This window comes from Enhydra lutris, unplaced genomic scaffold, assembly GCF_002288905.1.
Source record: "Enhydra lutris kenyoni isolate GAN:26980312 unplaced genomic scaffold, ASM228890v2 scaffoldscaffold27, whole genome shotgun sequence".
In the NCBI taxonomy this organism is placed as follows: Eukaryota; Metazoa; Chordata; class Mammalia; order Carnivora; family Mustelidae; genus Enhydra; species Enhydra lutris.
Window position 1 is genome coordinate 3,021,433 of NW_019154111.1, and position 14,812 is coordinate 3,036,244.

A 14,812-nucleotide genomic window follows, 5' to 3' on the forward strand; every position below is an offset into this window, starting at 1 on the left:
GAACAATGCTAAGCATTGTCCTAAGTCCTTCACACGAGTTAACTCTATAATTCTCACAACCATATTTCTAGAAGGTACTATTTGTAGATGAGAAAATTGAAGGAGTGTATACAAGGTAGTTAAGTAACTTTCTTGAGTCACACGGCTCCTTTGGTCCTGGACTAGCTCTTAGCAGTAAAACTGTAATTCCCCTTTTTAGTTGGAGGATTCTAGCTACTGAATAAGGATGTCAAGCTCCAGTGAGATGGCAAGGAATGGAGGGTGACTCGTGGCCCATCCACCCTCCTTTCCACCTCCTTCTAGGGTCTGCTTTCTGACTTAGCATTTCCCTCTGGACATTTAGTGACAGAGCACCCCACCCCCCCCATTCTGGGGAACACGTAGCACTGTGGCTTTGCTGAGTGTCGGGCGGGCAGGTTACAGGCACTGGGAGACAGCCCTCACTGACAAGATTTGGGTGTCCTGGACCAAGGCTGCTTACTCTTCTCCTCTAAAGTGCAAATCTGTAATGGAGGCAGGTCCTGAAGGGTGGAAAGAGCTCAACTCCTTTCAATGAGCTCCAACTCTTCAGATGAAAATGAAGCCTTCCTGCAGTCTGGGTTGCTGATGTGACTGACCCGGGCCCTCATCCCACATTAGGGAAGGGTGCATGTTGCTTCTCAGTCCTCCTGGCCATGTGTCTCCTCTCCCAAATGTCTTTGTTTTGAATGTAATTTTCCAATGCTAATAAATATTCAAACAAGCACCTTCAGAGAGGCGAGACAGGAATATTCCAGGGTATGAAGTTCTTTCTGAATCTCTGCTCGGGGTTTTGTAAGAAAGGTTGTTAGACAAAAAGCCAAGAGGAGAGTTGTGATGTTCTAGTGAAATCTCCCACGAACCTATAAGAGCAGTTCAGCAGGGTAAATAGATGGGTTTTACGTCCTCGTTTGGTCATGGTAGGTTATAGAAACTTCTCTGCCTGCTAGAAGTGACTTACTTACATAAATATATCAGTAACAGCTACCATTTACTGAGGGTTTTATAAGCTTTGCACTGTGGTAAGTCACTGAGTTACTGATTTATCCTCTCCTCCAACTCAGAATATCTCACTTACGTGGGTTCCCTCTTACCCATGAGTCTTACCCATGAGTCACGAAGTAATGACCACAGTCATGAAGTGGAAGTCAGGACAGAGAGAAATGCAGTCCTAGCCATGCTTCTAAGTAGTGCGGAGGTAGGAGTGACCGTGGGGAGAGGCTGAAGGCCACCCTAGATCTTACTCCGCTTAGTGGGCATCCTTAAAATCACTCACTGCCTAATGGAAAGAGTCCCCCAGACCAAACGCCTATTGCCTCAGACTTTCCATTTTGGGCTTATACATTCTTGGAATGGCTGGGCCTTTGTCAGGGTTTCTGTGTATCAGATGAGGGGTATCAGGGATTTCGGAGCACCACTGAGCTACTCTCCGGTGAGCCTGGTGGGGTGGCGACATCTGGCATCACTGGTCTGCAAATCACGGACATCACTCAAGTCTGATAACTCGAGCTCCTTCAGGACTTTCTCTTCGCTCCCCCTGCCTGACTGGGAAGGGAGAAAAGGCCACCCTGGTCACAGGTGGGAGGAAAAGGACTTTTAATGATTTCTTTTTCCCATTACCACCTGTGCCCTCAATTCCGGCCACGATCTCCTTCATCTGCCTCTTTGTGCTTTGAGAATGGAGGAGGGGAAAGGGAATGGAGCGAAATTCTGGGCTTGGCAACAGCCCAGGAGCACAGACTGGAGGCATGCCAGTGTGGGAAGATGTGCCTGTGGCCCGGAGAGCTGAACACCCAGGCAGCGGGAGGAGCAGCTGTCACAGGCCAGCTCTGTCCCCAGGGCTGCCACTCACTAGCTGCAGGGCCTGGGACAACTGACACAACCACTCTGATCTGGAGACACAGGGACATCAAACTGGATGGTCTCTAAGGTCCCTTCCATTTCTAACACTCTTGTTGAACTCCTGTTAAAGATGGAGGTCTTCATGAATTCATGTGTGATGCATACCCTTCTCCCAAAGGCAATTTGAGACATTTTCTACCAGAAGTACACAGACCCTAGGACTGTTCAAATAAAGAGAGAAAGAGGATAAGGAATCCCACGGAAGGGGAGAAGATCAGGCCAGGGATAGAAGATAAGGTAGGGTACTTTCTTGATACCTGTTCCATCGAGACAAAACAAAATACCTTCTATGACACGTACTTCACGTTTGCAATGCATGCATTCAACAGGTGTTTGAGGGTTTAGACACTGTTCCTGACTAGGGGGACACCTCTGGAGCTCATGGAGCTTACATCTAAGTGGGGGTAGAGAGGCAGTGAACAAATACAGAATATTAACGACACTGAGACACCTAGTGCCCGGATTTTGGTGTCTATACACCTTCTCCAATAAAAACCAGGGCTCTTTGGAGAAATGGCAGGAAATACACAAGAGGAGCCTGGCGCCCCTTGTGATGTCAGAAAGTAGCAAGAGCTCAAAAACAAACAAAAAAACCCACACCAAACCAAAGATAACAACAGCAACCAGAACCCAAAGCCCACATGGATAAGAATAGGTCAGAGGGGCACAGGGCCACCTGACAGAGCACCCCATGGTCAGAGCTGGGACTGGAGTAAAAAAACAAATCTAGTATTGGATTATAAACCAAATTAAAAAATAAATAGCCACGAGTCCACACTGACATAAATAAATGATCAGATAAATTAATAAACGGGGGAAAGAGACAAATCTCCCTTGCAGAAGAATTCCAAATAACGTATGCACATCCTCCATCCTGAAGGACAAAGTCCCCATTCCTCAGGCATGAGCTAAGCCTGGTGACATCCCTCCACAGGGGACAGTATGGAACCAGGGAAAACGGAGTAAGTCTGCAGGAGAGAAGCCCCTCACACCGTTTCAGCCAGGTGATCAGGGACAGCCTCCTCCACAGTTGGACAGGACGTACCCCAACACAGTGTGACGAAATGACACTTTACCTGAGCGATTTTCCTCCCCAACCCCACTACCCAGCCTAATCATAAGAAAAGAAATCAGGCAAGGTCCAGGAGAGGGGCATTCTGCAGTATGGACGAGCAGTGCTCCTCAAAACCAAGGAGGTCATTAAAAACAAGGACAGTCTGGGGTGCCTGGGTGGCTCAGTGGGTTAAAGCCTCTGCCTTCGGCTCGGGTTGTGATCCCGGGGTCCTGGGATCGAGGCCCGCGTCGGGCTCTCTGCTCGGCGGAGAGCCTGCTTCCTCCTCTCTCTCTGCCTGTCTCTCTACCTACTTGTGATCTCTGTCTGTCAAATGAATAAATAAAAAAAATCTTTAAAAAAAAAAACAAGGACAGTCTGAGAAGTGGCCATAGCCACACAGAGCCTCAGGGGACAGGACAACTAGATGTACGTGCGATCCTGGACAGGAGCGTGGAACAGGGAGAACACTGGATGTCAGGTATCAACTAAGAGAACCGGAATAAACTATGCACATGTGTTAAGAATCTATCAATATTGATTCATTAATTGTCACAGACTCTGTTAACGGAAGATGTTGAGGATGGAAACCTGTGGGCGGGGCAAAGGGTAACATGGGAACTCTCTGTACTACCTGCTCCATTTTTCTGTATATCTAAAATTATAAATCTAAAAAATAGATTAAAAAAAAAAAGAAGCAGATCTGAAGGTCAGAGACGAAAGAAGTCAGGGGCTCTCTCTTGCTGACCCCAAACATGCAAGCTTCCATGAGTGCAGCAAGTAGGAAACGGAACACCACCGACCACATCGTGACCCCAGAAGAGGACCCGGGCTCGGAGGGGACCCCAGCCCCGGCTGACAGCTCGACTGCCATTTTGTGAAACCTTGAGCAGAGACCCCAGTTAGGCTGTGCCTGGAATTCTGATCCATGGAAACTGTGAGATAATAAATACTAGTTTTAATTAAGCTGCTTAAAAAAAAAACAAAACTAAACCAAAACACAACACACATTTCAGAAAGCGGTGAGTATGCTGTACCAGGTTGAATTAAGATGTAGAGAGTGATGGGGGGCCTTCATGGATTTGGATGGTCCAGGAAGCCCTCTCTCGGGGTGACTTCTAAGCGGGAGTGAGTCTGAGGAGGGAGCCCGCGAGGAGGCCTGTGGGGGAGAGCCCTATGGACAAAGGCACAGCCAGCTCCAGGGCCTTGCCAGGAAGGTTTGCACGCTCCAGGCGGGAAGGGCGGCCGGGGTGGTTGGAGGGATGTCAGGGTCAGGACAGCAGAGCAAGAGGGTGGGGGGGCGGGTAGCAAAACCCGGGTTACACAGCGCTGCCACTAAGGACAAAGGGTTTGGGTACCCCTAGGACCCATGTGCTGAGATTCTAACCCCCAAGGTGATGGTATTAGGAAGAGGGGCCCTTGGGAGGTGATTAAGTCACAAGGATGGTGACCTTGTGACTGGGATCAGCGGTTAGGGTTAGGATTAGGGCCTCATAAAAGCATCAGAGAGCAGCCCCCACCAGACGCTGCACAAGCCCATGTACTGAGTTCGGACCTCCTGGCCTCCGGAATGGGGAGAAATACATTTCTTTTGTGTATTTTGGTCCGATCTCTGGTATTTTGTCATAGCAGCCCAAGCTGGCTAAGACAGCTTCTAAAAAAAAGGTAAAGAATTTGGGTTTTACCTGTGCTCTGACTAGAAGCCTCTGGAGGGCTGGTAGCAGATGAGCGACCTGATTTACGGTTGTTAAAAAAATATGTTAACTGTGAAGGACGGATGGCTGGGTGCCGGAGTGGAGTCAGTCGGGGCGTCTAGACGGGAGGCTCCGGGTCAGCTGCGACCCGGGTGGTGGCAGAGGTCATGGGTGTCCCCCAGGAGCGTGGGCGGCGGGGAGTGGCGGGGGTCGGCCATTCACACTCAGTTTGAGGATCTGCATCCGCGCAGGGGGAGCGGAGGTTCCCCAGAGAGAGAACTACAAGTAACCGCAGCGGTCCTGTGCTCTCCCCCCGCGCCCCTCCCCCCATCCTGTGCTGTCTCTTCCCCGTGTCATCCGTCCCTGCCCTGCTGAGTGCTGCGATGACTCATCCAGATGCTAATCTCTGGCACTTGCCTGCATCCAGCTGGTGTCGCGCCAGTCTGGGCTAGCTTGGCTCCTGGAGGCCCTGCCAGAGGGGAAACGGGCTCCCCACCACCACCGCCAGCCTCCTGGCCAGGCAAAGCCGCCCCTGCGTAATTAGCGGCCTGGTCTGTGCGGCAGGCTAATCAAACAATTTGTTGCTAGTCACGTCATAAAGGTACAGCGTACCCTGTTCGGCCTGGGCACTGGTTAAATCTGGACCAGAGTGGTGCACGGCACGGGCCATCCTCCTTCATGGTGGAACAGAGAAGAGGCTGTTCATAGGATTCTGCTGGTTTGTGTTTGGTTTTGTGTTTTGGCCCTGGTGAAATTCTACCAGTGGCAACTGAAATTCCATCCTTGGACTCTGGACTCCAAATTTACCTTTTTCATGCTTGCATACCCTTCCATCTGCTCACCATGCCCTTGCCTGGCCAGCCCTGGGCCCCTGCCACAGTGGGTCCCCCCAGCTGTTCTGGAAGCTTAGGTCTAATCCTTTGGGCCCCAGTCTGTGCCCGGGTGCAGATGCCTGGAATGCCAATCTGGGCGAAAGCTTGAGCTCTGAGGCCTTTTTGTCCCATTTTGCCATAAATACCTGTAGTATAAATGATGCTTTGCCTTAGGCATGAGGTGGCTGTTGCTGGTGGCGTACATGCTGAGCACGGGAACAGGCCAACCCTATAAGGTTAACTTCTAGAGGTCAAGGACTGGTCAGGTTCTGGGAGGGTTTGGTGCTGACACGTGGTGTTCTAGAGGTCAAAGCATCCCTTCAGGGTTGACCCCTGGGCCTCTCAGTAGCTCCCTCTGCTGAGCAGGGATGGGGGAAGGACAGCTTCTGAGTCAGCTCTCTCTGCAGCTAACTGAGCCAAATTCACAGGGTCAGCAGAGGGCACATGGTCTGGGCACTGCTCCCATGGCTGTATCTGGCCTCATTGGAAAGGATATGAACTTGAGGAGGAAGAAAGTGTTCTCCCACCCTTTGGGGGTTCAGCTTCCCAAAAAAGACCCCTGTTCGAGAGATCAGCCCTTTGTGGCTTCGTCCTTGATCCCCTCCTGCTAGAGCCTGGCCTGACGGTGCCATGATGGGTGTGGACACCTCTTGTCTCCCGAGCCTCTTTTGGGAGGACAGAACTCTACTTATGGACACAGGTAACAAAGCTTCACGGTGGATGGAATGGGTTAACTCCAACCAGGACAGTGCCCCAAGCAGCAAGAAACAGCTCTTAGAACGGCAACTTCTCCAAAGCTCTTCTTGATGCTAACATTTTATCATGAACTTTGATTTTGCCGTTAAGAAAAAAAATACAGTGCATGTCCTAGAAAGCAGATTTCGTTGAGCCCCTCAGGAACCAGGGCTCAGGGACTTCTGCATAGTAATCACCGAAGCCCTCTTACGGCGCTTGCCTATCTCTTGCTGCAAGCCGGGGGCGGGGGGGGGGTGCGGCTTGGAGAAACAGTTCTACAAGGTGGGAGAGCAGAGGGAAGAAAGCAAGCAACTCACGAAAGGCCTTGGCCAACTGGTTCACCCCTAGGAGCCTAACATTTTACCAATGGAGAGAACGTTACGGTTCAGCTGTTCCACGGGCTCTCAGCTCCTTCTTGCTCCTGACAATCACCCCCAGAAGTCCTGCTGGGATCACTCTGGGGCGAGGGCCCAGAACGCATCAGTATTTCTAAGAGCTCTTCCAGTGACGGGGCTGTGTGTGGTGACTGAGAAGCATGAAGGAGGGGATAGGGGAGCCAGGCACCCACTCACACAGCCTGAAGGGTGGGGGCCTCCAATTCTGAATCAATCAAAGCTTTCAGACCCTCAGCCCCAGAGCCCCCGTCCCTCGCCTCCCTCGGAGAGAGTCTCACCAACCGTCCCAGGTGAGCAGGACGGCCCCTGACCCCCCCTGCCACAGCTGTGGGCCCAGCCACTGTCACTCTGTTCTGGCCCACTTATGGCCTGCCCGATGGTGTGTGATCCGGCCAGAGAGGATCAAAGGGCCGATCACATTCTTCCTCAAGTCTCTCTGGAAGGGGACTTGAGCCACCCAGAAGGAAGCTGTCGGGGTTGAAAGGTCCCGGACACTTAACACCTGGGCAGGCTGTGAGCCTTGCTCGGGGCCCAGAGAGAGGGGCGCACATGCGGGGAGCTGCAAACACCTCGAGAGGGCAGGGATGAAAGCATGTCAGCTCCCAGAGCTTGAGGATTCCGGCTCTGCCCAAGGCCTGTTTACTCAGCTTTTCTCCGATTCCTGGGAGACCTTTCTAGAGCCTCAGAAACGCCCGTTGACGGGAGCCTGTCTCTGTATCACCAAAAGTGTCTTAGTGGGAATGCTCAGGACAAATAAGATTCCACTCTTATCTTTTTACCTTTCAGGGTCTGAGGGAGACTTTGACTGGAAGGTGGAAACAGAAAGGTCTCCACGGTTGCCTTAAATAGAGTGCAGAGGTCAGGGCCCAGCCCCAGCCTCGCTTCACTGAGGACATGGGGCATGGACAAAGGACGGGCAGGTCTTGTGGGCCTGTGTCTGAGCGACACCAGAAAGAGGGATGGTAGGGGCCACCAGAGAGCCCCGCTCGCTCCCTCATGACCGCAGGCATGGGACATGTGACTCTCTGGGGCGGAGGGCTCAGTCAGCCTGGGAAGCCTCATCTCGTCTTGGGCCCATGACGGCTGTGCGTCAGAGTATGAGGGCAAGCTGGCTGGCCCCAAGACGAATTCTCCCAACCGCCCGCTCACTGGCCCTCAGACGTCTCTTCGTACACCCGGAGGGACAGAGGCCGCCGTTCCTCAGACTGGCCCACCCCTCTGCCTTCCATCTCTGCCCAGACACCTCACAAAGGGGACCGGAGCTGGCCATAAGCACATGGCACCTGGAATCTAATGGACATTGTTTCCAGGTGGAAGACTCCCTTTCCTTTCTTCCCATAAATACAACCGATTCCCGGTGTCTAAGCCCAGCTCCCCGCGGTGCATCAACCGACTTCTCCTTGTGGAGCAGACCCGATAGTGAGCTGCAGCTCCGGCCGAGACCGCAGGGAAGGGAGGCGCACATGGAGTGTGGACCAACTTGACTTCCTGTGGACTGGAACCCGTTCCTGCCCAGCCATATAGTTCTCTGTACCTATAATGCTCTCTAGGGACCCTGGAGCAGTTCACGGCCGTGATACTGGCAGACAGTAAGGGAGACAGACATGAGAGAAGGTCCAGCCCTGCCTACCACCCTTAGACTGCTTTGAAATGGCAGCAGCATCGAGGACCCATAAATCAAGGTGAGGATAAGTTTTTGAAAAGAAAACTGCCCAGCTTCCCACCCCAAAGTCCAGAATGTGCATAAAATGCCAGAGCATTTTCTGAGTTTGTGCTTTTGCTGGGTCTGATCCTCTGTCTGTGCCACGGCCACACCATCTTTCCCACACCAGGCAGTCGGACTCCAGAGAGTGAAGGACCAGATCTTATTAGCCTCTGCAACCCCAGAAGCTGGCACAGGGACAGAGAGCTACAAGGAACTCAAAAACATGTCTGATGAATGAACGAGTGTCCCCTAGCCATTCTCCCAGAATCCCCGTAGCCAGGACCTTTGCCCCCCAAGAGCCCCCGTGAGCCCGCAGCCTTACCTCCCATGAGGAAGAGAAGCCCTGCCACATACTGCATAAGGCCCCGGTCCCAGCAGCAGCCCAGCACGCCGATGATCCAGCCGAAGAGGATGATGGCCACCGCCATGCCCATGAAGCCGGCTGTCATCCTGCGCAGATCTGCGGGGAAGCAGGGGGCACAGCGGTTAGCTCCAGAATCTAGACCTCGGGGTCAAGGTGCATCCTGGCCCTGGGCCGAAGTGGGGAGTGGGAAGGCAACCTACGCTACTCAGACAGGTTTGCATCGCCCAGCTCCCTCTGTAGAGGAGAGCGCGCCCGGTTGTAGCTGTCCTTGGGTGCAGAAAGACGGGACAGCTGGGTCCGCAAGCACAGGGAGAGATCGTCATCATCACTGCTGTCATTTCTCATACACCTCCTTGGTGCCAGGTGTAGCACTGTCCTTCCTGAGCATCTGGCTCAGCCGTTGGAGGGGGACGGGTACTGTCTTTATCCCTATTTGAAAATGGATTGAACTGCTGATAGGCATACACGTGGAGAGTGGCAGAACAGGGTATCGAGTCCAGATCTGTATGGCTCCTGGTTGTCCCTGTGTCATCACCCACCTCTCCTGTGGAGGAGGGCGGGGTCTTGGGGGGCTGGCTGCTCCTGCTGGGAGCTCCTTCCTTTCCCTCCCGGGTTGACTGGAGGAAGGAGGAAGCTGCTGCTAGTGTCTTGTTCCTTATCCTCCAAGCCAGCTCCCAGGGGCTCAGCTTTCGCTGTATGTGGGTCTGCAGGGTGGGGAGCCACACGACCTGCTCTCACATGGAGCCTCTGGGCAGGCCTCTTCTGCTCCCAGGACACAGGTCAGCTCAGCTTTCTGGGCCTGGCCTTTTCCCGCTCCACACCTCACTGACTCTGCCGTACAAAGCCAATGTGGGTAAAGGCAGGAGAAGAGCTGTCTGGAGAGGCAGCATTTTCAGAGGAAGGGGGAAGGCAGAGCTGCTCACACATCTCAGCCTCTCCCTCAGCACCTTGCCCTTGACTCTCTCCACTGCCCTCAGTGCATGCCCCCACCCGCCTCCCATGCCCTCCCTGTCATCCAGCCTTCTAACCATCATCCAGCCTTCTAACCGCTGCTTGTCCTTGACTCCCTCCACCCTGCCCCAGCGCCCACCGGCCTGCAGATCCCTGTCCATCTCTTTGGTCCGTGCAGAGCCCATCCACCAGTCCCAGTCCCAGCCCCAGTCCCAGCCCCAGTCCCGCCAATGGGGCCAAACAGAAGCAAACCACCAGCCCAGTCTCTGAGCCCAGCGGGTTGCCAGTGCAGCCTGGAGGACCCCATGGGCATTTCCCTCTCTCAAAGGAAGGGAGGGAGAGTGAGGGTGTAGGGGAGGGCACCCAAAAGCAAACTACATCCACCCCCCAGGGAGACACAGGTCAATCGCCTTGCATCCCCCCCAAGTGCCCGGTTTCTGCACACCATGAGGGTGTCCCATTCCCTCTGTTCCTCTCCCACTCCAGTCACCCCCATCGGGAGCCATGGCAGATCCTGGCACAGTCAGACTAGAGAACGCTCAGCCTTCTCCCCCGACCTGCCACAGAAGATGAGATGCTGGGAGCCGCCCCCCACCCCCACCCCACCGCTGCCAGAGTAGCTGGCTGGGGTATAGGGAGGGAGGGACAGAGGAGAACAGCCTGGATGGGAAGCAGGACAGGACCCCGTGGCAGAGGCAGAAATCCATCCACGGATTTCTGCCACGGATTGCATCCACAGAATCCATCCAGCTTTCTGCTCTAGCTGTTCTCCTCGGTCCTCCCCTCCCCAGCCTGGAATGCCCGCCCCGGCCAGGTAGAAGCAATGCCCATTGTAGTCACTGCCGGGAACTGCCAGAGCTGCCTAATTATCATGCCACACGACACAGAAGGCGATGATCTCCGATGTGTTGGAGGAAGCCGGGGCAGGCGCTGCTCCATCCCAGCGCTCGGATGTGTGCCGCACGTCCCGGGTGGCTCCTGGCCTCCTGCTCAGGCCCCCATGGCCAGCTTGAAGGGAGGAGGTCTGGCAGTCTTGCTGGGTGCACAGGCCCTTATCCTGAGAGCTGACTGCCGTGGTCGTGCTGGCCCCTGTCGCCCCACCTGGCTCCTTCTGCTGCCACCTGCTCAGCCCTTCTTCCTTCGAGGCCACCCACAGTCCTTCGAGGGAGCCAGGCCCAAGCTGCCTCCCTGGTGGAGAAGAAACCCCACCTTGATGCATGAGTCCATTTGGGCTGATCCCTGGAAACGCTTCATCCACTCTCCACTGCAGTCAAGGGCAAGGAGACAGTGGGAGTGGGGAAGGAGAGGTCCGGGTATGTTTGGAGAAAAGTAGGTTCATATCCCCCTTAAACAGATCAGGAAATTTTGTCCTAGGCCCCTGTGAGACCACCGGTTTCCTTTTTGGTGCATGAGGGGCTTCTAATGTCTTGGCCGCTTTGGCAATACTGGAGACAGACAACACTGCTGAAGCCACAAAGCACCCCTCCCTGCACCCCCCCCCCCCCAGCGTGCCCCCCCACCCCGACCCTGCCACCACACCTGGCCTTGCTCATGGGAAGCCTTCCTGGTCCTTAGGCTCTGCCCATCCACGGGACCAAAGGTACTGCCTGGGGGATTAAGTAGACAATGTGTACCATAAGGCGTGTCCCCTTGGGCCTGGAATGGACAAACAGGGCTAGACAGGAAAAGGAAATGCCATCGGAGGAAGCGGAAAGGCCATCATGGTTGCAAGAAGGAAGCCAAGTCTTGGACTTCGAGGAAAAGGCAGAGAGGTAGGGACATGAAGAAGGTAGTTTCTCTTGCAAAAGTTCTGAGACAGGGAACTGTCACCTGTGTCCCAGGTCTGAGAGGGGCTGGGGCCCCTCGAGCACAGATTAGGGGCGCTCTGCCAGCGAAAGCTGAGGGCCGGGCTAAGTTGTTGATCTGGAAAGCAGGATGAAGACCAGAGGTCAGGCCCAAATATTTTCAGTGACCAGGAGGCCTTTTGCCGTCACCCTGTGAGTACGAATTTGCAGGGTGATGCACACGTGGTTGGGTATTTTGTCCTCAGACTTCTGTAGTAATTCAAAGCAGCTGCGGTAACAGCTTGCAAGGGACACAGGACAAGAAATAGTCCTATTTTCTGGACAAGGAAAGCAAGATCCAAAGAAGTTAAATAACTTATCGACAAACCAGTGACATAAAGGGAGAGTGAGCTGTGTGGGAAAATAAAATTAATAACGCAGTTAAGGACCCACTGCGTTGTCATGGAGATTGAACGAATGTATCGAGCATTTCTTCCTCCCAAATACACTGAGGACAATTGTTCTGAGATTTTTTTTTTTTTTTTCAAGGACAGGCATCCACAAGGATGGGCAAACAGGACAGGGAACAACCCAGGACTGGAAGCGGCGAAGCTGGTGGGCAGTGCACTTGGCTAAAGCCAAACCAGACGCGGTGGCGGGCGAGCTGCAAACCAACTGCCCCAGGGCATGGAGGCTCACGAACCCACAGCTGCAGGTTCCTCCGGATCAGGTTAGTTACCCAGAGGGGAGGAGCATCCAGGATGTGGTGGCAGCTGTCTGGATGGAACTAGATCCCCTCATCCACTCCACAATGCTGGGGGACTCCCCAGGGGTTGGGGGGGCCCCCCCAGGGGTTGGGGGGTGCCTAGCACTGGCATTGACAAGCTCAGCAAGGCTCATTCCCTGTAGCTGATTAAGTGGCCGCTCACATACAGAATGCTGAAGGCTTGTCCTTGGGACCCTAGCCCCCGAGTGGAAGCTGGCTGCTGGCCTCTGACGTCCAGCCTGGGGACCAGGAGAAGTCTTTCCAGCGATGACCAGCACAAGAGGAAAGACCTAGGCACCCAGCACTGGGGGAGCCCCACAGGCACCCCTCCCACCATTCTGCAGTAGAGCGTCCCATAGACACCCCCACCCCCCTCAGCGCTTCCCTGCAGCGATCTGGCCCCGCCCCCTGACAACCCAGCGCCTGTAACGGGGGCCAAAGAACTTGAGGAAATAAGCCGCAGAGAGAAGAGGCAATAATTCAAAGTTATTATTAATATTCCCAGAGAGGCAAGACACGAAATGTATTTTGTCTCCATGAAATAAGGACAGGAGTCTACTGAAAACATCTGGAGAACAAAACTAACCCCTTAAAATAGCAGAGTCAAAGTCACTGAAATTGATATTATAAAATCTATTCTAATTTATGTATTACCAGCACTATCATGTTCCTAAGGAAAGACGTAAGGAGGCTTACAAAACACACACGGTGTAACGGGATAAAAATAATGAGAAAACGAAGGGAACAGAAAAGAAAGGGAAGAAGAATCTGGATCTCACATGCTCGTGGGAGATCTTTGTAAAGGAAATGATGCTGGCTGTACCTGAGCTGAAAGGCAATACGTGTGGTTTCCACTGTCTTAAAATCTTTGTTGTTTCCCGTTTGCACTTGAGTGAATCCCGCGTGTCACTCTGCCTGTGGAACGGGCCAGGTGCCAACGACAGCCCCCATTCCTGCCCATCCGCACTGCCCTGTGTGCCTACTTCCTCTCCTCAGGACTAAGAGACCTCCTGGTTCCCTCTGTGACTGCTGATGGCACCCACGGCAGGGCTCTGTACCCAGGAATGTACGTAGCTTCTATCTCATTCCCCATTTCTTCCTGCCTTTTTAGAGAAGAAAGAAAACCCAACTCATGTATCTGAAACCTTGTTAGAATACCATGCAGGGTCGAGCTAAGAAAAATCCCCTTAGAAAGAGGCCGGGATAGAGCTGAGATAGAGAAAAATCTTCTCATGAACCCTCTTGGGTTGGAGCCCATCATCTGTATTCCAGGACCCAGATGCTTAACATTCTAAGTTTTGAAACGAGAAAGGTGCATTCTCAACTTTTAGAAAAAGCATTTAGTTCAGCACAGTGGAAATGGTGCGCAAAGGGGGCTGGATAATGAGGGAGGGTGGAGGAGGAAAGGCAAGGGGAACCATTAAATAGAACCAGAAAAAGCAGTTCTCCCTCACAGAAAATTTTGATTTTGAAGTTTACGGTCCTATTAACATTTAAATTGAAAGGTATTGCTTGCAACTCTACATGGGAAACCAGGGTATCTGCACTTAAATAAATACCACTTAGAGAAGGAAAATATATATAGGCTCTGAATATCTTTCTATTTGCTCTTTAAAGACCTTACACAGAAAAATGATGATGATTGTAATTTTTTTCTCTCATCTCTCATCTCTTTTTTTTTTTTTAAAGAGAAAAAAAAACAAAAAACCCAAGCCCCACAAAAACCAGCGAGGGTAACTACGTGTTAGACCATCCTGAGATGGTACCCAGTGGAGATGGGGGGAAGTCGCCGTATTCATAGCCCCAGAGTCAAGAGTATGGAGTGACTAGCAAGGGCACGGTTCTCGCTGGCCACACGGGGCACTGTCTGGGTTAGCCTTGTTTGCCGCAAGCTCTCACTCTGTGAGATAAGAGCATATCACCCAGGCTCCGAGGGTGGAAGAGCGTGGGCTGCCCCAGGAGCTGGACATTCGTTCACGAGTCCATCAGTCCCTTGGGGTTCAAGGTCGCAGGAACCGAAAGGGAGAACAAAATGGCAAGGCCAGAACTCAAGTGCTTTTGCCCCCAAGGGATGGGTCTGGGAAGTAAGAAATAGAGAGAGAGTTGCCATGAACATGCCAGCCGTGGGATGAACTTGGGGCAAACGGATTCAAATGAGAAGGAATATTCTAGGACTAAATTACTGCACAGCAACCACGTCTGAAGCAAACGGGGGTCTGGTTCTGGGTAACCATATAGAGATTTGACTGTTGGGGGTGGAAGCCCGGATTCTTGGACCCGTGCTGCCTGGTTCCAAGTATGGCTCTGTGACCTCGAGCAAGTTAGTCCACCTCTCTGGATCTCCGTCTCTGCACTTGTGGGCAGAGGGTTAGGACAGTACTTGCTTCGAAGGTTATTAAGAGGATTAAGTCAGTTAATACGTCTAAACTGCTTAGAACAGTGCCTAGGACAAAACTAGAGCTACAGAAGTAGGAATAGAAATGGAAGTCACTTAGAGTCACTCTCTTTTTCATGTTTTCCCGTCTCGTGTCCGTAGCATAAAAAGGGCTGAGTAACAAGTCAGGGTTAGCCCCTA

General features: G+C 52.8%; 1 protein-coding gene across 1 annotated transcript in view; it reads right to left on the reverse strand.

Annotated features, from left to right (window-relative positions):
- LOC111151846 (transmembrane protein 178B) overlaps positions 1–14,812 on the reverse strand; it is a 332,186-nt gene that overhangs the window by 18,786 nt on the left and 298,588 nt on the right. The window contains exon 3 of the mRNA XM_022510060.1: positions 8,695–8,832. Within this exon, the coding sequence (XP_022365768.1) occupies positions 8,695–8,832 (138 nt within the window). The remainder of the gene's footprint in view (positions 1–8,694; positions 8,833–14,812) is intronic.